Source organism: Daktulosphaira vitifoliae, unplaced genomic scaffold (assembly GCF_025091365.1).
Source record: "Daktulosphaira vitifoliae isolate Bord-2020 unplaced genomic scaffold, ASM2509136v1 Scaffold_5, whole genome shotgun sequence".
NCBI classification, from domain to species: domain Eukaryota; kingdom Metazoa; phylum Arthropoda; class Insecta; order Hemiptera; family Phylloxeridae; genus Daktulosphaira; species Daktulosphaira vitifoliae.
In genome coordinates this window covers 32,685,106-32,707,644 of record NW_026099576.1, presented here as the reverse complement: position 1 = coordinate 32,707,644, position 22,539 = coordinate 32,685,106, and the positions used below count along the sequence as shown (strand labels likewise).

General features: G+C 25.6%; 1 protein-coding gene across 3 annotated transcripts; it reads right to left on the bottom strand.

Moving 5' to 3' along the window:
• Positions 1–4,617: 4,617 nt before the first annotated feature.
• Positions 4,618–21,695, bottom strand: LOC126907984 (uncharacterized). Of its 3 annotated transcripts, none has more exons than XM_050689748.1 (12): positions 21,500–21,695; positions 17,824–18,036; positions 14,888–14,995; positions 14,639–14,818; positions 12,977–13,069; positions 12,373–12,591; positions 12,108–12,235; positions 11,543–11,700; positions 10,956–11,116; positions 10,742–10,894; positions 9,675–9,860; positions 4,619–6,226 (listed from the first exon to the last, which is right to left on the bottom strand). In XM_050689748.1, exons 1-12 carry the CDS (start codon positions 21,627–21,629, stop codon positions 4,989–4,991), a joined length of 2,967 nt encoding a protein of 988 aa, XP_050545705.1. In that variant the 5' UTR covers positions 21,630–21,695; the 3' UTR covers positions 4,619–4,988. The 3 variants fall into 3 exon arrangements, with proteins under 3 accessions (XP_050545706.1, XP_050545705.1, XP_050545704.1); XM_050689747.1 differs by having other exon boundaries at positions 4,620–6,226; positions 11,543–11,751; XM_050689749.1 differs by lacking the exons at positions 14,639–14,818; positions 14,888–14,995 and having other exon boundaries at positions 4,618–6,226; positions 11,543–11,751.
• Between the last annotated feature and the right edge of the window lie 844 nt (positions 21,696–22,539).

The window sequence follows — 22,539 nt, the reverse complement described above, 5'->3', positions numbered from 1 at the left end:
ATTGTAGGGATCACCATGGGCGGTGTAAAAATAAATAGTATACAATCCCTGTCGCGCATCAAGTTTATTGATAAAAATATCGAACTAAAAGAGATGCATATTGTCCATTGAATCAGCGTTACATGAATAATAATAATTGAACAAAAACGCAGTTACGTATTGTGTAATAATAAATTATGCGAAATTTTGACACAATAGATTGCAATCAAAAACCTGCGACAAACCGCTCGATACATTTTTTCTCAATGTTTAAAAAACATCTGATGTGCTATTGTGCTATTACCAATGGATCGTAAACTCATTATACGCGCATACCATTGAACATGGTCCAGAGCTCTCAAGAAAGGACATGATCGTTTCTCCATAGTATTTCCCACCCTACCAAATCCAACATGAACACTGAATAATCTTCGGAATTAGTTTTGATTTCAAACAGTTTTCTATTAACACGTTATCATTTTAGAACTGTATTTGGCTCAATAGTAATTTAGTTGATGTGTATAATACTAATAAGATTTTTTTATTAAAATATGTCAGTGCAAATTGAAAGTGTCATTTTGAGCTATGGATTACTACGCATATATATATATATTATATCCGATGCAATTAGATGCTAAAATATAAGATCCGATAAAATATTCAAATAATATGGTTCAGTTCAGAATAGGTTTATGAGTTTTAGGAAAACTTCGAATCAATTTTAAAAATTAGAGTTCGTGGTGCATATCAATAACTATTAATAGAACATTGTATCTTGTAAATTTTTTGCATCGTTAAGTTCTGGAACAAACTGACTTTAAATGGCGAATTGAATAATAAACAATGCCAGTTATACATAGTTTATTTTAACTACTGACAGAACCCGAATAAACCGAGTTTTACAACAACTCAACAATTAAATGAATTTAAAATCACGAAAGGACCAGCGTTGATTTTTATAGAAGTATGTTTATTTTTAAGCTATTTGTTAGTTATTTTCAAAAATATAATTTTTAAACTATAAATTATAAAATATAACTTCAATTATAATTTACATGCTGTAAAATTCAATTGTAAGTCTACTGATATTTGATGATGGATTAACTGCAGTCATATTAGAGTTGTAAACTATAGGCTTAAATTAAACAATATAGCCTCATATGAGTAAACCAATATTATTTTACAACTAGGTATTTTATCCGTAGATTTAATGGATGGCGGCTCTAGCGTATTGTTTGTCTTAAATAGTATTAGTAGAATGGTGTATTCTTAATTTTATGGAATAGTCAAGTCTCACGAGTCCAGAAGAGAATAGAGTTTGCTGATTGACTGGTTCAACAAACGATAAGTAGCCTATTCTTCTTTTTGAGATGTATACAAAAATAACAATACATGTCATTTGTATACTGATAATCATCTTATTACTCCTACAAAATAGCTTTTTGATATTATTATACAAACAAATTGCAATTTCAATGCTTCTATCTTGATGCGTGCAGAATAATAGTTTTTGTTATTATTATAGATTGACGGCTTGGCATCCGGTAGCACATACCTTGATTATTGGCAACGTAAAATAGCCAACAATTAATATTTTTGGATGCTGCATCGATACGCTTTAAATATACTGTGTGTAAATATTCATCATTATTAATTTAACCTTTCATCCTAAATTATTTTATAATAGTTAATATACATAGTTTAGCATTTAATTTTTAAAACATAAAACACACTTGAAGACATTGTAAAAACCTTTAATATATATATAGTAGTTGTTTATAAATAACTAATGCCTTTGACAAAATGTTCACGAATTTAATATTTACGATCGTGACTTATATATACAATTAATAAGAATTCAACAAATCCAAACATAGTCACAACTTTTTGTATAATTTAGAATTTTTGTAGTATTTACTACTGCTCCAAAAGTCCCTTATTTTTATTATTCATAAATTTATTTGAAATTGGCTTACATTTTTTCATATAAACTTTGTCTGATTTTTGAAAATGAAAATTTTGTAATTTACCTTGCCTACAACAGTTATCAAGTTTAAATTAAAACTTTTTTTGAGTATTATTTGGATTACCTCATATCCGAAACACCTTTTATTTTTAACGCGCCTGTTACATCAAAAAATATCAAAACAATATAACATAATATAAAATATTTGTCTTTATTGTTCATTTATTAAGTTAAATAGAAACAATTATTCCAAATAACTAATTTATACAAAAACTAACAAATAAGATGTTTTTAAGCGTTTCTTTGCCAACAGTTACTATTTCATCATATTAATTTAACAACTTCGCCTGATTTGTCATTATCTACAATTTATTAGTGTATGTTAAGTTGCCTAAATACTATGATTTTATGTATGTAATTTAATGCCATGGTATGTAATCAATAAGTTATATTAATTTAATAGTTTAATTAAAAATAACTATGCCTATGTATAATTTTTTTTCTAAATTTCAATTTATAGGACACTGGTGTAAAATAATCTACGTAATATTACTGGTCAAATAAATTTTTAATTTTTTGTTTATAAAAAATAATAGAGCCATTATATTAATTCAAAAAGAAATATAGAAAAAATATATTCTAATAGTAGTAAGATAATAATTTATTAGAAACTTTAAAGCAAAATTAATCGAACTTTTTATCGAAAAATACGATTCTGCGTGAAATTTTCAGCTATCTTAAACTCTCTAGCTTTAAAATTAATTGAACTTATTGTTGGGTAGTCAGATAGTTTTATTATAGTTTTGATCAAACTATTTTCTTTTTGTGTGTGTTAGACAAAAACTGCTTTAATTAGTCATTTGATTTTCAGAAAGAAAAAAAGTATACCGCCGGTAAGACAAATTAAAATCGGCTCTATAAAAATGGAATATTCGTGTAAAATGCCACATAAAAAAAAAAAAAAATACGATAAATTAAAATCAATAGCTTCTTAACTATACATAGACGTTTAAAATATTCATCGATATACCTATTCCAACTAATGTAATTTTTTGGGAAATTACGAAATTAGATTAGTGGTAATTGCCACTAATACACAAATTTTTAGAGTAAAAATTTAAATTAACGTAGTAATGTTAAAGTTTCATGTAAATTTACGTATATAATTTATCGAATTATCAAACTGAAATTATTTTAGAATTATTTATTATTTACCCATTAACGAGGTAAAGTATTGTCATATTTACACAAGGTAACATGAGATTGAAATTTGAGCTTTATAAATAAATTTGTGTAATGATACGTACAGTATCTTTGATTAATTCTGACATTTACAATATTACATTGAATTAATATTATTAAGTAAGTAGCAAAGTAAGACAAATACCAAGACTTAAAGTTTTGGCATTATTATTAATCTTGCTTATGTATTACAATATTACCCTAACTAGTGATAGCTCAACATGTTTTTGGTTTTTCTTTTAAAAACCATTGTTTATCATTACTTGTTATTTATGTCTGTAATTTTTATGGTTTCATTTTTTCATTTCTACGGCCTCCTAAGAGTTTTTGTATTTCTATGGCCTCTTAAAAGTTTATGCATTTCAATAGCTTCTTAAAAGTTTATGCATTTCAATGAATTCATAAAAATGTATGCACTTTTATGGCATCTTAACATTTTTGCATTTATATGGCTTCTTAAAAATTTTTGTATTTATATGGTATTCCTAAACATTTCTGCATTTGTATAGCTTCTTTATATTTATGTAGAATTATGGCTTATTAATACTTTTGAATTTGTCAAATATTTCTCGAAAATTATCATCCAGCTTTCACGAACTTCATATCACTTAATTAACGCATTATAATTAAACTATATATCTTCAGATTTGTTTTAAAAGTAAAAAATTTAAAAGAAAAAACTGTTAGTTCTTTAGCTTGTAAGTATCTCCCTAAATCTGAAAATTTGTTCACGAGGTAATGCTTGTAGTTCAGGCCTATTTAAGAGGCTCAAACTGTTTCATAAAAAACATCCTTTTACTAAAAGAAATTTCACTAAACACTTTTTAGTCAAAATATTTTATGATAATGATATCAATCAGTCAAATGTCAAACTTGTAATTACCACGCCTAGTCACCACTATGTCATTTCCTGGCTATACTAATTCTTTTTTCATGTATTAACATGTATAATTTATATTAAAATTAGTATAGAAATTTTCTTTTTTTAATTTTTGGCAATGTTCCTTTGACACTATCCCTTTTGAAGGATTTTAGAACGTAAATGTAGCTTATTTATTTAATTTAAATAATTTAGCACATACTAATATTAAAATCAAGAACAGAAACTTAACTATTTTAGTTTCTTTCTGATAATGAATCCAGCATAATCATAATTTTACCAAAATTAATGAACTCAAATATACTTATTTCTCTAAAATATTTATAACAAAATTTATCCCAAGAGTAATTTTATTGTTCATATAAGTTATAAAGCATTTTATCCATTTATTTAATGAAGTATACTTTAATGAAAACAAGTAAAATCTTATAGGAAGTCAATAGTTAACAACAATAATAATCAATATTATATATAAATAACTAAATAAAAATAATAATACTAAATACAATAAACACTTTGATTTTATTACATAAAACTACTTTCAAGTAAAATTTTTTTATATTAGAATCATTTATATTTGTTAAAATTAAAAACAAAGTATAAAAATTAACCACTTACGTATTTAGTTTAAGTCACGTAAGATTTTCAAAGTATGAGAGATCATGCATGTCTGACAAAATTAAAAATATTAAATATCCATATCCTTTAACATTTCATTATAAATTAACATAACACATCAGACAAAAATAAATTAAAAATAAAAAAAATATTAGCAAAAGAAAATTTTTACTTTTCTATTGCTAAAATTTGCTAATTTAACTTAAAGAATGGTAAAATTGGTAAAAATTAATTTAATTAATTAATTTTACGATAATAATGTAATTAATTTTAAAAGTGCATAGAAATTGTCACTGAAGTAGCTCAACATTTTAATGGGCTACATTGTACGCCAACATCTGTACATAAACATTCTGAACAAGCTGCTGATAGTTCTGTGATTATTTTACCTATCATATACATTTTTCCATAAATATTACACCCAGATATCCTTAACAATGAAGTTGCTGAGTTATTATTCGAGTTTAATTTATTTTTTATTGGTTTAACAGTTAAAGGTTTTAACTCTGTGTGTGGATTAAACTCTGAAGGTTTGAAGTCAGAAAATTGTTTTTCGTCGGGTTTTAATTTATAATCTAAAAGAGATTTAACAGTTGATGAAAACTTGTATGAATTTTTTTGAAGTTCAACATTTTGTTTATTTTCAAGGTGCGAATTGAATCCCGGATATTTTAAACCAGTAGAAGGTTTAAAATCTGCTACAGATTGATATTTTACATCTAATAATGGTTTACCTTCATTTTTCTTAACGATATTTATTTTATTTTCAGTAGTTTTATTTAATCCAGCGAGTGGCTTTAATTCATATTGTAGCTTATTAACACTGAATTTTGTAATACGATTATCAACTACATCATTGTGATAATTTGTAATATTAACATTTTCCACTTTAGACTGAGATATTATGTGATTTGAATCGTCTGAATTTTTAAGAGGTAGTCTAGTGTTAAATTCTAAAATTGAAGAACCATTAATTTTCTCTACGTCATTTTTTGTTATTACACTATTATTTACTGGAACTTTAACATCAGCAGATTGAATAGTTTTATCTACGTCCTCGTCTGTCCGCTTCTCTATACTGAAATCTTCACTTGAAAATAAAGTTTCTTTTGTTGGTGATGCAATGGGCGGTTTTGTATTTTCATTGCTAAAAAGGAACGAAAACATACTTTCAAAACTGTAATCCTCATCCTCCATCGATTTTTCTGTAGTTGTAATTTTCGTATACATTAATGGTGTAGTGAACTTGACAGCATTTGTAGTATATATATTTGAAGGATTCTCAGTAAATGGCAATGAAGTTGTAATTCGTTTTACTGTCGTGGTTGTGGGCTTATGAGTAATTAATTTGGAAATAGTAGAAATTTTAGGGGTTGTGCTTAGAGTACGCTTAATACTAGAATCAGTTGCAGATTCAGTTAGAATTATGTGTTCTATGACAGGATTTTTAATTAAAGTAAATAAATTAAGTTGGGGTGTAGTTTCCGACATCTTTATTTGCTCAATATGACGTTCGGTAGTTACATTGTTTTCATAATTATCTGAAACGTAAAAAATTCAACACATAACAAAAGCGTAACATTTTATAATTAATTTAGATAATTATAATTAAATAGTTTTTATATTAATCCTAAATTCATATTAGTTTTAAAATTTAGTAACTTAAAATATTCGTTAAACAGCTCTTATTATTTTAAATTAATATTTTTAATATACTATTAATTTAAAACTAAAAAATATTAAACTCAAAAATCATTTCATTATACAAGCAGAACTTGTAAACTATTATTTTCAGAACCAGATTAAAAAATATTTGGAGATAATGCATCACCTTGCCGTAGGCCTGTGTTCACCAGAATCTCTTTTGAATGAACGTTACCAACTTTGATTTTTATCATAGTCTTTTTTTAATTAGCCTTGATTAGTCCTATAAGTTTTTGTGGAATGAGGAAATGTTCAACAATTTTGTAAATATTTTCCCTATTGCTACTATCATACCCCATTTTTAAATCCACAAAGAGTGTATGTAGTTCTTGATCGAATTCTCAGGTTTTCTGAAATAGTTGTCTTATAATAAATTTTGGTCTATTGTGGATTTATTTCCTCTGAAACCACCCTGATAATCTCCTATAGTGTTTTCCACAAAAGTGTTGATGCTATCCAGGATGAAATAAGATAGAATCTTGTAAGTTACATTCACTAAGGCTATACTGCTATAGTTGTTACATTCTTTTTTATCATCCTTTTTGTGTATAGGCATATTAATGAAATATTCCAATCTCTAGGTATCTCTTCAATATTACACATTTTTTCAATTAACTTGTGTATCATTTCTATCATTGTTTCATGAATACATTCTAGAATTTCGCCTTGTATACCATTTTTGTCAAGCTTGCTGACGAAAATGTTTACTATATATTATTTATTTTTTATTTAAAACATTTTTGTTATTTTTATTTTGTTAGACCTTAAGTGATAAAATATTGAATTTAATATTTTTAGTTTTAAATTAATAATAATTTTAATGTACTATTAATTTCAAATAAAAAAAAGTTCTGCTTGTTTAGAAAAACAAGCAGAAAAGTCTCTAAAAGAAGGGCTTTACAGTTTCAAAAAAGTATCACAATTCAAATACCTGGGTACAATGATCACCCAATCAAACAATATGGAGTATGAGATATTAAAAAGAATTTAAAGGCAAAAAATGTTATTACATCTTGGAAAACTTATTTAAGTCAAGAACACTTTCAAAGAAACTAAAAGTCCAGCTATACATCACGTTAATAAAATCTGTAGTACTGTATGGAGGGCCATATTGGACTGTAAGGAAAAGTTTTGAGTCTAAAGTAAAAGTTTTTGATAAAAAATGTTAAGAAGAATCTGTGGAGCCTATCTTGATCTAAAAATAGGGGAATGGCGTAAAATACACAATGATGAGATAAGTAACTTGACAAAAGGCGGTTATAGTAAATGAGATAAAAAAAAAAAAGATTGGAATGGGCAGGTTACACCTGGAATAAATCTGAAATTATGATAAAGACGACTTTACAAGAGAATTCAAAAGGAAAAAGACCCTAGGAAGGCTCCGAATGCGACGGGATGATTGAGTCAAAGAAGATGTAGCAGACTTCTGCCCGCATGAAGATGGCATATATTGGCGCAAAATCGTGATGGATGGAGTCGTTTATGCTTAGATGTGTGGTCTAAGAGGCCGCAAACAAAAAAAACCCAGTATAGAGGGGTCGCGGTACAGTCAGAACGTGGCATAGTTGAGTCAAGTATAATGATATCTAACAGTAATTAAAATCACTATCATAAAAAACGCTTCAATGCAAATCTGTAGATAGTGTTTAATTTTAAAAAATTGGTGGATTATTCCAAAAGTTACATGATCTCCTATTTCCTTGATTATAGTTTACAAGTTTATTGTTTATAAGTTTATATTATATATTCATAATATATAAAGGGAAATGGTTTTATTTAAAAAAAAAATTATGCCGGATGAAAGAGGTATATAAATAGTATATATCATAGAAAAAATAGTATTGATCCACAATTTTTTTAAAAAGTTATAGCATTATAAAATTAAAAATATAAAAAAGAATTTTTTTTATTTACTATGATGTTAGATTTCACCATGAAAACAAATTAAAGTTCGACTTTTTTTTTTTTCATAATAAAGTATATTGCATTAGCTTTAATTTAAGATATATATAAAAGTGTCAGACCTTCCGGAACATTTTCAAAAATAAAGTTAAAAAGTTCTACTTTCTATAAACATTTTAAAGTTTTTAACCCTCCCTGTATTAAGATAAGTGATCCGATTTGTTCATTTTTGAAAAAGTTATGGCAGTTTTAAGTAAAAAAAAATATCAAAAATTAGCGATTTTTAAATTTGTAATTTTTTTGGAGGTTCCCCCATTTACGGAGAACGAGGAAAATTTTTTCAATTTTTGAGAGTAATGTCTTCGACTAGATACGATTTGTAATCTTTTGACGTATCGTTGAAAGAAATCGGTTTGGTGAAAGCTGAGAATCAATGGTAATAGACACAAAAAAAAACACATCATAGTAAAACTAATACCTTCTCAGCTTCGCATTGAAGCTAAAAGAGAACCCACTCATATAAAAGATTATATTCAAATCAATTTTTAACATGTCTGGAAGATCTATCAACTTTTAAACTTTATCAAAAAGAAGTTCATGATATTCACTACAAAATTTAAAAAAATTGGCTAGAAAGATTCAACTAAAATAAATTCAACTTTCTTTGACGCATGCATCATCATAATCAGTCCATTGTGAGCTAAAAATTTTCATGAATAGACACAAAAAAAATGTTAAAACCAATATCAAAGCTAAAAAACTAGCATAGATTACAATTTTACAGTGATTAAATCTGTCAATATAAAATATTATGAAGCAAATGTATACAAACAAAGTTAGATTATCCATATCTACATTGTCAGTGAATATTTTCAGGATAATTCGCACATTCTATCAAAATTCTATAAGTGCTGAAATTATTTTTCATTTTCCACTAGAATTTTGAAATTTTTACGACTTTTTGTAGTTACTTAAGTATAGAATTTCAAAACGAAGAAATCTAAACATCTTTGGAACTCTTATATGTACGCGTATATTGCATAAAAAGGTAGACATAATTTTTTTAAAAATTGACTTAATTTAATTTAATCTAATTTAATTTAATCTAATTTAATTTATATTACCTTCTATTAAACAAATAATTTATAAAATAGTCATATAAAATATAATTTTTTTCGTATATTTGTTACTTTATGTAATCAAACTCCATATATCCAATAGTTAATATAAACATTTTAAAAATAATATTTTTTATTAAAATGAAATATTTTAAGAAATTTTTGTAAAGTATTTCACATAAATGAATTTCATGAAATTTAAAACTTTATTCTAAAGGAACAAAATATAAATATTGTTTATAAAAGTATTAATTAAAATACTTACTGCATATTATTCGACCACAGCAAGTATTGTTTTTGGGATCGCTAATTCGTTGGCAGCCAATTTTTACAGCTGGACAGTTTTCTTGGCAAACTATTTTTCCTTCAAAACAGACACATATATTGCAAGCACTAGGATCAGTTAACAATTCACCATGTTTATGCTTTTTACCATTTGATAAACACCAATCTAGAATAAATAATTAATAATAATATCAAAATTATAATGATTTTTAAATAATTACTTTGAAAAATAAATTTATAGTAAAAATATTGAATAACATGAATACTATATAATTTAATAATTTAACAAATTTCATTTAATCTGAAAAATTCTATGATAATTGTGCACAAAACATTAAATATCAATATTATCTAAAATAAATTATCCATAACAGTGAAAGAAAATTATTCTGGAAAAAATAGTCAAATTTCATACAAATTAGAATTAAGTGGAACAGAAGCCTTATTTGCGGGAAAGAAAAACAAATAATAAACTTTTTTTCTACTTATTGCATTTTTTAGAACTTTGCACAATATTAAGTAGGTCGCAAAAAATGTTGTAAATTTATCCTCTATTGACTCAAATTATTATTTAAAACGATTTTTATTATTGCTGTTTGAATTTTTTTTTTTTTTTTGCATCAATTTTAAGCTAATTAGTCTTTTTGATTTTGAATTTTCGAAAATACAAATAATTTTTTATTAACTATGGCTTAATAAATATACTTCTAGTAATAAATCATTTTTTAAAGGATTTTTTAAATTATTATATTTGTAGACGGATTATTAACACATTATTTGTTAGCAGAGTTGTATTATCCATTAAGCACTAAATACACTGTGTTAGGTCTACGGGCATATTTTGAAAACCTTTTTCTTTATTCATTACTTAATTGAAGTGCTTATTTTGTCTACGAACTTTGTTTTCAATGAGTGCCTAGCCTACAAATAGCTTAATTCCTGCCTCGAATATTATGCTATGAGAAGAATACATATGTGTTTAAAAAGCTATATTGTTAATTTGTTATTTAATAAAAATGTATAAAATTACATTGTTATTTTTTGTACCTGATTCTAATGCAATGTTCTTATTAGCTTCTTCTGGTTGAATTGTTGTTGTTTTAATTAATAATTCCGCTTTAGAAGTAGAAATGTTGATTATGGGTTGTTTGTTATGCACGTATTCCCCACTATGTAAAGATTCTTTTGGAATAAAACCTCCTGGGTAAAAAAATGAATTATTAAATTTCGCAAAGTCTTATTAGATATTTTTTATAGTTACCTTCAGTCTCCATTGGTGGAGAAAAATTGATGACATCTAACGAAAACGAATCATCAGTATCTGATACATTGTGTACTATACGTTTAATTGGTTCAATGATTGTTGCTGTCGTTACAATAGGATTGTCCACAACAGCATCTGCTGCGACAAATGGTATTATCCTATTTAAATAAAGCTCATTAGTGTGCAAAATTTCACTTATAATAACCTAGTGCGTGAAATAGACTTTTATCGCATTTATCTGATCTATAATATTATTATACTTAAATGAAGTTTTTTTTTAATAAATTTATAATGTTTAATTCAAGTCTGGCATAGAAAAGCTTGAACTTGTAAAACACCCCACAAGAGGAAGTAGAAACTCCTCAAAATTTTTACAGTAATCCAAAATACTGTTTCATCATCATTTACACTAAGCGTATATTGGCTTTATTGTTCCTTAAAGACCTAAGAATTTCACCTCGAGGTAACTCGTATTGCACTATGGACGGCTTTATCAAACGATTTAATAATTTTGATTTTTTAAATTTATAAATAATTTTCAAAAATTGATAATTTTTATAAATTATTAAATTATTTTAATTTACTTGAGATTGGGTAAGGATGGTGGTAACCCAGCTTCGTCGTAATCAGATTCCACATTGCCTGACTTTTGTGTAATATTAAAATCATTCATAGGATTATCGTCGCCGTTTCTCGATTCTGGTGAATATAATGATGGCAAAGCGAATTCTGTTACATTGACCTGTTCAAAATTGGGAATATTTGTAGTTTGAATTCCTATAGCATCTAACACCTATTAACAACTCAGCATGAAAATGATTTCCAAAGTTGAAATTTTCATAATAACAAGTGTCTTAAAATTTAAGTAATTAACAGCTTTTAACATAAAGTTTAAAAATTAAAAAAAATGTATTATTGACATATTTTGTAGTAATTGAATGTTTTCATTTTTTTGTTGTGTTTTTAATTTATTATATTTTTTGTGCTCTTTTGAATCGTCTATTTTAGTGAAGCGATTTAGACCATAGAAAATTTTTTTATGATCTTATTTGTTATTAATTTGTATTAATAAATTTCTGAAATTTATGTTACTGACTTTAGTAACATGTTTTTCCAAACATCATATATAAATTAATTTGATAGACCTACTGATGAACTAGTTGTGTGTTGCAATAGCGGAGATTTTGGATGTGTTAAAGTTGATGAGCTGTTGGACAAGTAATCGATAGGTGTACTGCTTGGAGGTGATGAAACGATTTTTATATTGATATTGGAATCTGAAAAATTAATTTTATCGAGGTTATTTATATGAAAAACAAAATAAAAATAAAGAGGAGTATAAGTAGGCAACAAAAACGTTTTCAAAGAAGTCAGTGACCCTGCGGTGGGCGCTTAAAAAGAACATGTATAATACCGTTCTTATTGTTGCCAGTGCAGTTGTAGCTGGTCGGGCAACAGTGTCCTTCCGTATAGACCGGTCCACAGTTAGGCGATATTTGGGTGCGGATCGGCGGACAAATTACCTTGTCACATCGCACTTGACCGTTGATGCAAAAACAAGTTTCGCAAGAAGACCTAGCCACGCCAATTACGGGCTCTCCCAGAGAAATTAGTCTACCGTTTATGTGACAATCTATAAGAATAAATTTGTTCTTTACACGAGTACTTTATAGTATGGTCCTTACAACCTTTAATAGCTTAAATGTTGTTTCTATGATTACTATATTAAAATTTTTTAGAAAGAAAAAGAAACATAATTTTGTAATTAAATAAATATTTATTGATTAATCAACCTTCATTTTTAAGTAAATTTAAAAACTTTTACAAAGAAACTTTTTTAAACTAAAATTTTTGTGTAAATAGTAATGCAAAGTATTTTTTCAGTTATATTTTATCAACTTACATCAATCATGAAAACAATAAAACATAGTTATTAATAAGTAATATAAATATAATGTTTAAATAGTGTTGATTTAATGTATTTCATATAAATGTTTAATCTATAAGTTGGTACTCACCTTTTATTCTTGATGATAACGATGAAGGAATATAAGTTTCAAATGTAATATTTGTGATATTATTTTCCGTTAATTCAGTATGTAGGTACGGACCTGTAAAATAATACGTTTTAAAATGTTAAGCATTTTTTTCAATTCCTTGAATCCTAACGCAAACAATATTTTAGCTTTGATGCGAAGCCGAAACTACAAAATATGTGAATTCATCAATATGTTTAATAATTTGCTGTACTTAATAATAAAATAATCAGTGAAGAGAAAGTTCATATTAAAAGAGAACTAGTTCAAGTTAAATTTCCTTAGGTAAAATATGAATTAATTTAATTTAAATTTCATTACAGTAACTTTTCTTTTAAAGTTAATTGCAAAACTAAAATAATAAAAAAATTAAAACATTCTTTAAAATAAAATGTATACATTTTATTATGCAAGGTTTGGAAAATTTGTCTAAAAATCGAATATATATTAACTATCTCATTTAATGAGCTTAAAAACAAATGCATTTAAATTCATCATACATTTTTTTAAGAAAAATGCATTTATATTCACTCTTGCTAAAAAAGAATGCAATTATAATAGCATTCATTAACACATTTTTTATAAAACTGATATTGAATTTGATAAATATTGACGCATGTTGAGGGCATTCTTTAAATTTCCAGAAAAACTAAACATTAAATATAAAAAAAATGTACATACAGAAGGAGAATTTAAAAAAATCACGTAAGCCTTTTAGATATATATGTTGTAATTAAAAAAGTAGAGTTATAATACCATTGTAAGGTACAAATGTATAATAAATGTAAATAATAGCTATATAATTAAGGTATAATAAAATACTATATGTATTATAAAAATCCTCCCTCAAAAAAAAAAAAAAATGTTTAGCATAACTTTTATTTTGTAAATAATAAATGGTATTTTGTTAAATAAATTGATACTTATGTTGTTAGAGAATACATATTATTTTTATTAACATTTAAAATAATCTATTTTTATAACTGTTCGACAAATGTGTTTTTGCAATCAATTTCAATTCACATTTATATGTAAAATAAAATAATTTACTTTCATTACTCGTAGTATAAAAATTAAATTCACTCATGAATTCATTCATTTTTTAATGAATGAATTCGTACAAGTGTATTCAACCAAATCCTGTTTTTGTGACTATGGTATTAACCACGATCTTACAAACAAGAAAATTATTGTTACCGCTCAAGAACATAAAATTATCTTTAAAAATTTTCATTGACTTTAAATGTTTTATAATTATTTTAATATAAACTGAATTGATGGAAACCAGACAAATGAACATTACAATAAACGAACCATAAACGCTCACGATCATACAAAATAAAAACTAAATTGTTCAAGATAATTTTCTAATATTTCTAACACATTCCAGTATAGTTCATGAAAAATTACCACGTTCATATGAGCGCATTCACTTGAATGCGTTTTTCTTACTCACTCAAATTCACAACTTAATTAATTTCTTAGTAAATATTTTATCTTCAACTATAAGATACGTGTTTTAATGGAATCAGAACTTTAAAGAAGATACTTTTTTTGATTTTAATTTTTTTTAAATAACAATAATTTTATGACAACTATTTGTTCATTTAAATAAAGTCGAATGTTCGGTTAAAATTCACTTACAATTATATCTAACTGGACAACATGTATGCTTGTTATAAATAGCTGTACAGCCCGGCACGACTAAAGAACATCGAGGACTAACACAGTGTTGTTGTCCTTTGAAACAATAACAATACTCGCAAATACTTGAGCTGTCCATAGCTGAGCCTTCAGCGTAAATTGTACCGTTTATCGTACATCCTTACATAAAAAAAAAACAAAGTTATCCAATGAATTCCAAAAACAAACCAACAAAGACTCTTTAAATACCTCTAGATAAACTTTCATCAACCATCATAATTTCAGAATTTTCCATCCTTGCTGGTCCAGTTCGAGATTCAATTTTGAATAATTTCGAATTAATGTGTCCAAAAATGTCTACAAAATGTTTTAATATTATTAAAATTATTTATTTTAAATCAAATATATAAAAATACTATATTTGTCAACTTTTTTTATTTCACCTAGGGAAATGTTTAATTTTAAATTTAATGTAAAAATAAATCTTAAAATATATAATATTATTATTCAAAAAAAAATGTTGTTTGTTTTATTTATTGCTATTTATATAATGGATCTAATTAATTTAAAATAATTATAATTTTTAAATAAGATTTCGCAACTTTTTTTTTAATGGTTTTACTACACTCAATCAATATTTAACTATTAGATGGAAAGACTAACGGGATTTGTTTTTGGGTGTGTCGCTTTTGGAAGGTCACATTTGAAGAAGTTTTACATATAGTTAAGGCGTATATAGAAATAATTCATATTAAGTCAACATGCTTGTCCGAATTCTCTATTTATTTGACTGTTGCTATGTGAAATACTATTATAAAAAATGATTTCAACAATCATATCTGTATCACTTTGCTTGAAAAATTGTAATTTTAAACATTACTCAAAATGATTCCAACTTTGAATATGGTACTATAGGGAAATAAATACTATAATCTGAATTTATTTAATCATTGAGTACAACTGGTGGTATAAGAGTTTATTTTTATATAATACTTAAAATGTGATTGCAGTTCTATTAGAAACAGACTACTTTTGGGAGTATATGAGTTATTTTGATTACCCACGTGCGCCACGTTTAGACCGGTTCTAAAAAACGACCTTTTACAAACGCTATATTTTGGCGATGTAGATGTCAGCAACAACTAAATTCTTATTGATTGATTTGTTAGAAAAGCATAATCGCCTAAGGCTGACCTCTCGTGTGGACAGCATTTATCTAGAGTTTTAAGCGTAAGCAATTATTAAAATATTTCTAATTGCACGATTTAAAAAACGGCACTGCATTATGCATAAAATTATTAATTTAATCACGTTTCTTAACGGTTTTCATATTGACGGATTTTAAATACGAGCCGTTGTTATTCGTATCTTCTCTCGCTCGAAGAACAAGTTATTTATATTTAAAAAATAATAAATTATGTGGTATGATTTAATCAAAACATGGTAAACATATATCAATGAATAAAATTATAATTTTGTAAAAATATTTGACAACTATTACGTTAATAAAAATACCAAGTAACTACATTTTTCATATATTTCGGGATAAAAAATGATTTTTACTATCCTAAATTTATTTATATAATGTAGTATAATCAACATCTTTGAAGGAAAAATAACTGGGAAGAAACCAAGAGGACGCCTAAGGAAACAATATTTTGAAAATATCCTGGAACTCATGTACTGTGCGTCTTTTGTTTCTCTGAAAAATTTGGCGTCAGACAGAGAAGAGTGGCTTCAACGACAAGGCATTGCCTTTTAGAGATGATGAGGAAGTTAGTATTCTACGTTTAATAAGTTTTACTTTTAAAATATTTTTGAAAATATATAAATTAATCAAATCTACACTAAAACTAATTTTTGTTATACATGTATAATCACACTTAATAATCAGATACTCTTTAGCATATCACACATCAACACAATACGACCACTTATCAAAAATATCCATTTCCAGATAAACAACTTCAAAGTTTCGACCCCCAATAAAATTTAAAATGTGCTTTACTATATTTTTAAAAAAATTTTATATATTGAAGTCCATTTTTATGACTAAATTGAAAATAATAGATCAAATTTAATTATATAAAAAAGTAAAAAAATTATAAATTTCGATCTTTGACCTTTTAATTTCGACGGTGATTTATGAGGCGCTTGAAATGCAAAGAGAATAAATTATACCGTTATTTAGATTTAAATTAAAAGTACAGTTAGCAAAAAAAATTTTAGTTCTACTTGTTAGTTAAAATTTTATGAAAAATGATAAAAGGAACACATAAATTATGATATTTAATACATATCACGATTAAAAATATATTAGTGATATATTATATTTTCACACGGTGTAACATAAAATATGAAAACATTGAACTCAATTTTCTCGAAATTAAAAAAAACGTCCCTTGTATTCAAAGTACCTCTTATATTATAAATTAGAAGTAAAACTATTATCACAATATGTTTCAATAAGCTTTATTTATTTACATTTGCAACTAATAAAACGAGAATTGGTTTTATCATAATGCTTTTTTTTTGTGTGTCTGTCCATGAAAATTTCAGTTCATTGAGGACTGATTTTGTTGTTTTATCTGTCTATTATGACGAATACCCGCTATTCTAAATACAACTGTACTTGGATTTTTAATTTCTACTTTTAAATTTTTTTCGCTTTTTACGATTTATTGAGGGTGATTGTGTCCCCCTGAAAAAAGTATTTTAACCTTGTATATTCCAGGATGGATGGTAAGTCCATTACCAGAGAGAAGGATGGCACTCCAATCACTTTTTCAGCAAACGTAGACGCTCATAACCGAGTTTCGAACCCGACACAGTGCGCATTATGCACTTGCAAGATATTGACTCGGCCACCCGAGTCAATTGTCCTTTATTTTACATACATACTTTTAACATTAAGTAGTTGAAATATGATTACTTACACTAAAGATCTAGTAAAAAAATGTCAAAAAGGCATTAATCAATATAATACTTTTATAAACACATGATGTATAATAAATTACTAAATCTCAACATTTTTATGATATGAATTTGTTTTGAATTTTCTATACATTTTTATTTTAAAGAAAGTGGAACATCTAATCAATAACTATTAATCAAATATTTTTTTCTATTCTTAATGAAATAAAAACAACATTTTTCTGAAGATATATATATATATATAAATTTACCGTAAAAGCATTGTAAATGTGCACAACATTTATTCTTTTTGTGAACAATCACGCATCCTTGTGGTGGTGGGTCAGGTAATTCTGGACACACTTGAAGATGACATACTAAATTTCCTATGTTACAAGTACATTTTAAGCATGGTTGATCTGTATTTACTATAGATCCTTGTTCATATTTTCGTCCTTTGTACTTACATTTTGGAGATGATAATTCTATATAAAAATACAATTCAGTATTAAATAAATTTATGTTTACAATGTTCAATTTAAATAAAGTTAATTAAAGTGACTGAATAAATTGTTATTAATATTATTTTTGTTTTGTTACAATAAATACAATATTTAAATATATTCATTATATTATTGCATTTTGAATATATAATTAGGCTTAAAAGTAAACTACAAATGAAAACTTAGAAATTTTAATTTGCATGTTACAATTTTTTTTTATTGGCAACGTCCTATTTAACTATTTTAGAAAATAATTTTAAATATAACAATATAAAATTGAGGAATATTGTCAATAGAGATTTCTTCCTGCTCAGATATTAAATATAAATTGTTAATAACTATCGAATTACTAATTCGTCAGTTTGTTACCGAACCGTCATTAATTAGATTGTTTTCTATTTTATAAACTAGTTAAATATGTTGACAATTAGAAAAATTAATTTGACTCCTCTATAAACTATAAGGGATATAACAATAATGTATATGTAACTTAAAATTACATTGTTTTTTATAATATTGCATCTATTTTACGAATAATTGAGTGGGTTATGATAAACAGATCAACTTGTATAAATTTAGTATTAATGTTTATATTTTAATGAGGGCCAAGATCTCTAGACTCCCCCCCAGATTGCCTATGAGTATTACATAGTAATTATTATTAAAATCTAGATGTTAAACCATCGCTAGAGTCCTTAAAAGGGTCTATGATTTATAACTGTCTTGTGAGAAACACATCTCATTTTATAACTTTTCACACAACAATCAAAACATAATTAACAAAATAATTTAATACTTAAACTAAAAGTAATGAAATCTTAACGGTGTTTTTCTTTACTTAAAATGTTTCCTAAGTGATAAAAAAAACGCTTATTATGGTTTAATTAATGTTATACAGTTAGTTCCTTAAACTAAAATTATTATTTATTTTAGTAGTATGTTTTAAAAATAGTACAAAATAAGTATAGATATTTATAAAAGAATATCATATTCAAAAAAACATAAAATATCTTAACTCAAATTTATAGATTAAACTACTGAAAAACAGAAAATTCTGTAAGCTATAAAGGGAATATGTTCACATAGACTCCACACTGTGCGACACCAAAAATATTATTGTTGAGTAGTCTGTACCAAAATATTTTAAACTAAATATTTTTGAAAAATCATCATTTAATGACTTAGTTTTACTTTTTACTTAAAAAGCAATTATTTAATTTGAATAGTTAATTTATGAGTTTATAAAACTAAACATATTTACACATTTATGTGTAACTATTGTAACTATGTATGGTTATATTTCAAGATATGCACATTCAAAATTTTAAACGTTATTTTAAAAATCTTATTATTTTCAGAATAAATAACATCTGTATTTATTTGAATCTATTGAAAAATATGAACTTGTATCCTCAAAAACTATATTATACACAATTTATAATCTATTAAACAATTCTACAATAACTTTAATAGAATCAAGATTATGTAAAATACACAAAATATTAAAGTACAGTAATACTCTTGATGTCTCATATTAAATTTTACAAGATTAAATGTTAAGTTTCAATTTCTTTATTACCTACTATAAGATATATTAAAGAAAAAAATTATGTGTGAGAGACTTCTCACATTTCTTGTTAGATTTTTTGAAAAATAAAATACATGCATGCATGAGTAAGTTTCCTACAATTCATAATTACATTTTTAAGCAGCATACGTATGTTTGTAGTGTGTTCATAAAGAAATTACCGCCAGTGTTTACCGTGAGAAAATGAACACATATAAAATACGCGAACTTGCATCTTTTATAGTTTTGATTTACTCCGAGCGTGAGGACCTGAATAGGTTATTAAGTTTAGATTTAATAGCTATTTTATTGTACTTCTTGATTTATAATATCCAATGTTTCCAATATCCCATTTCAATTAGCCAATCAAAGAAATTCAACTATATAAAAAAAACAATTGAATCGATATCTATGACCGAGTTCATCCACCGCTATGTTGTAATTATTGCAACTCTTAACCGCTTGTAAAAAAATCTTTTCAAAAAACAATATAATAATTTTCAATCGAAAAGACTTAAATTGCGGTTATATAAATTTTTTATATCAACCATTTAACTTTAATTTGATTAATTTTAAATTGTAAATTATAATTTAACGCTTTGTCACAATATTTTTACTTATGTTCTTTCATAATAAATACATTTCCTATAGACTTTCTACGTTTTGATGAATGTGAATAGTTTTGTGAGTTTGGATTCGAAATTTCAAACAAATATATATGATGAGATCGATATATAGCTGATTAAAGACGTCAGCTATTATTGTATTTAATTATGGCGGTAAAGATTTTTCTAAAGAAGTCGAGAAATGAAGAAAAAAATAACATTCCCTACGTGTTAATTATTTAAAGTAAATCATGTTCCATGACAGTCATTAACTAATTGACCGGGTAAGACTGATAGGGCAGTCTTTTCTTAAGAAAAATGTTGCCGATCAGATGTTTACTTTATCTACCTATATTACTTAAAACCGTTTCTTTTTTTCATTGATCTTTTTTCCCTTATGCCATTTCTTCTAATATTTCTGACGAGTTTCCGTTGCTTTCTTTCGCTATTTTAATGGAAAAACGGTATCTGCCAACAGTTGAACGGCCAATAATAATCGACCATGAACTTTAAGCGTAATTGTAGAACAATACGTAATAATTTCAAGAGTTATTGTAATAAAATTCATGTCCTTGTACGTATATTATCAAAGTATTGCTTTTTTTTTTAATTTAAAAGCATTGTTAGTTATTTATACATAGGAATATAATTCAGCTATTTTTATTAAAGAACATAATAAGTATGTAAGAAATAACTAGTAAGTACTTTCAGATACGTCTATCGTGATACAAACTATAAAAATATCAAATAGCTTATTGCAATTATTCTTTTATAGTATTGTTGTACGCGGATAAATTTTTTATATTTTTTTTAAGTTAATGAAACAAAAAGTTTTAAATATCAATACAAATATGTCAACTGTGAAATTAAAAATTAATTATTATCAAATGTATAACTAGAACATTTTGCAGAAAAATTCTGTCCAACTAGCTTAACCCCTTAAGAAAAAAGAAAAATAATAATAATAATTATTAAAGTAGAAAAATGTTCTTTAATTATGATACATTATAATTTAATTATAACAGTATTCAAAATTGTTTTTAGATACTTTTTGCATTTTATTCGTTTATTTTATTTTTAATTAATACTTTTTATCATTTGAATATTGTTTTAAACATTAAAATATTAAATTTTATACCTATTAAAGAGTGTAACATTCTAACTATCTGACTTAAATATTAAAAATAAATGCATCTAAAACTTTAAAAATAAATTATTATAAAATTATATTGAAATAAAAGAGGCACATTGAAAATTGTTAATGATATATTACCAGTAAAATTAGCACTTTCAGTGTTAAACAGATCTTTAGTAGATATTTGAAAAGTGGGTGCGACTGATTGGCTAGTCCCAAATGGCCCGTTCAATAGGACTAGAAATGTAACCATACACAGACAAACCATCGTACAAATAGCAGTAACTTATAACCATACGACCGCGTGGTCAAGCACAGACTGTTCTTGCACACCATCGGCCACGCGGTGCCTTCATATCAGAAAATTAACGGACGATTTTTAGCGGTTCTTTCTTTGTCGCTGCCATATGTAGTCCCAATTATAATAAGACAATAAGATGACATCGTCAAAGATCACAGAGAATATTTCGGAACGCATTTTAATAGCTTCGTGTGCAGTCATTAGATAAAATTACCAGAATATTTTCAAATATCTTTAGAAAAGAATAAAACATAATCTTTTTTTTATTAAATTTAAGATTTGTAATTAAGCTTTAGGTATTAATTAAACTAAATTACATTTGCGACGTCAAAAATATGAATCATTACATAAATACATATAATAATATATATATACATAAATAGATAAACTAATATAAACAGTTAGTATTATGAGAAATATAAATATTTTATAACAATTTTCGACAATTGGCATCATTAGGTACACAATTAAATTAAATAAAATATTTAAACATCAAAGTAATCAATCACGTAGAAATATCGCAAAAGATAATAAATTTAAAAAGTATAAAAATACATCAGCTTTTGTTTAAAAATGAAAATTTGCTATACGGGTGGAACAGGTCTAACCGACCACTAGTAAAAAAAGACTAAATAGCAATTCAACAATTTTGAAAAAAAAAACGAATTTTTTTGTATTTTTAATCATTTTTATCAATTTGATTAACTAGTCAGTAGTGTTTCTATATTTTTTAATATAGAATCTAATAACACCACTGAAGAGACTTTAGACTATCTTCTTATACCAAAAACCCATATACAGGGTGGCCCACCACTCACTGACAACTTAAATAACTTTTGATCCAGTTAATATTTTTAGCTGATTTTTTTTTTAAATA

What these genes read in the sequence shown, in the direction of transcription:
- LOC126907984 (XM_050689747.1), bottom strand. Translation starts at nt 21,629, where the DNA reads ATGGTTTGTCTGTGTATGGTTACATTTCTAGTCCTATTGAACGGGCCA. An exon ending in AACACACAACTAGTTCATCA is followed by an intron (nt 11,752 to 12,107) that starts GTAGGTCTATCA and finishes AGTTGTTAATAG; the next exon opens with GTGTTAGATGCTATAGGAAT. An exon ending in TCCACCAATGGAGACTGAAG is followed by an intron (nt 10,895 to 10,955) that starts GTAACTATAAAA and finishes TTTTTTACCCAG; the next exon opens with GAGGTTTTATTCCAAAAGAA.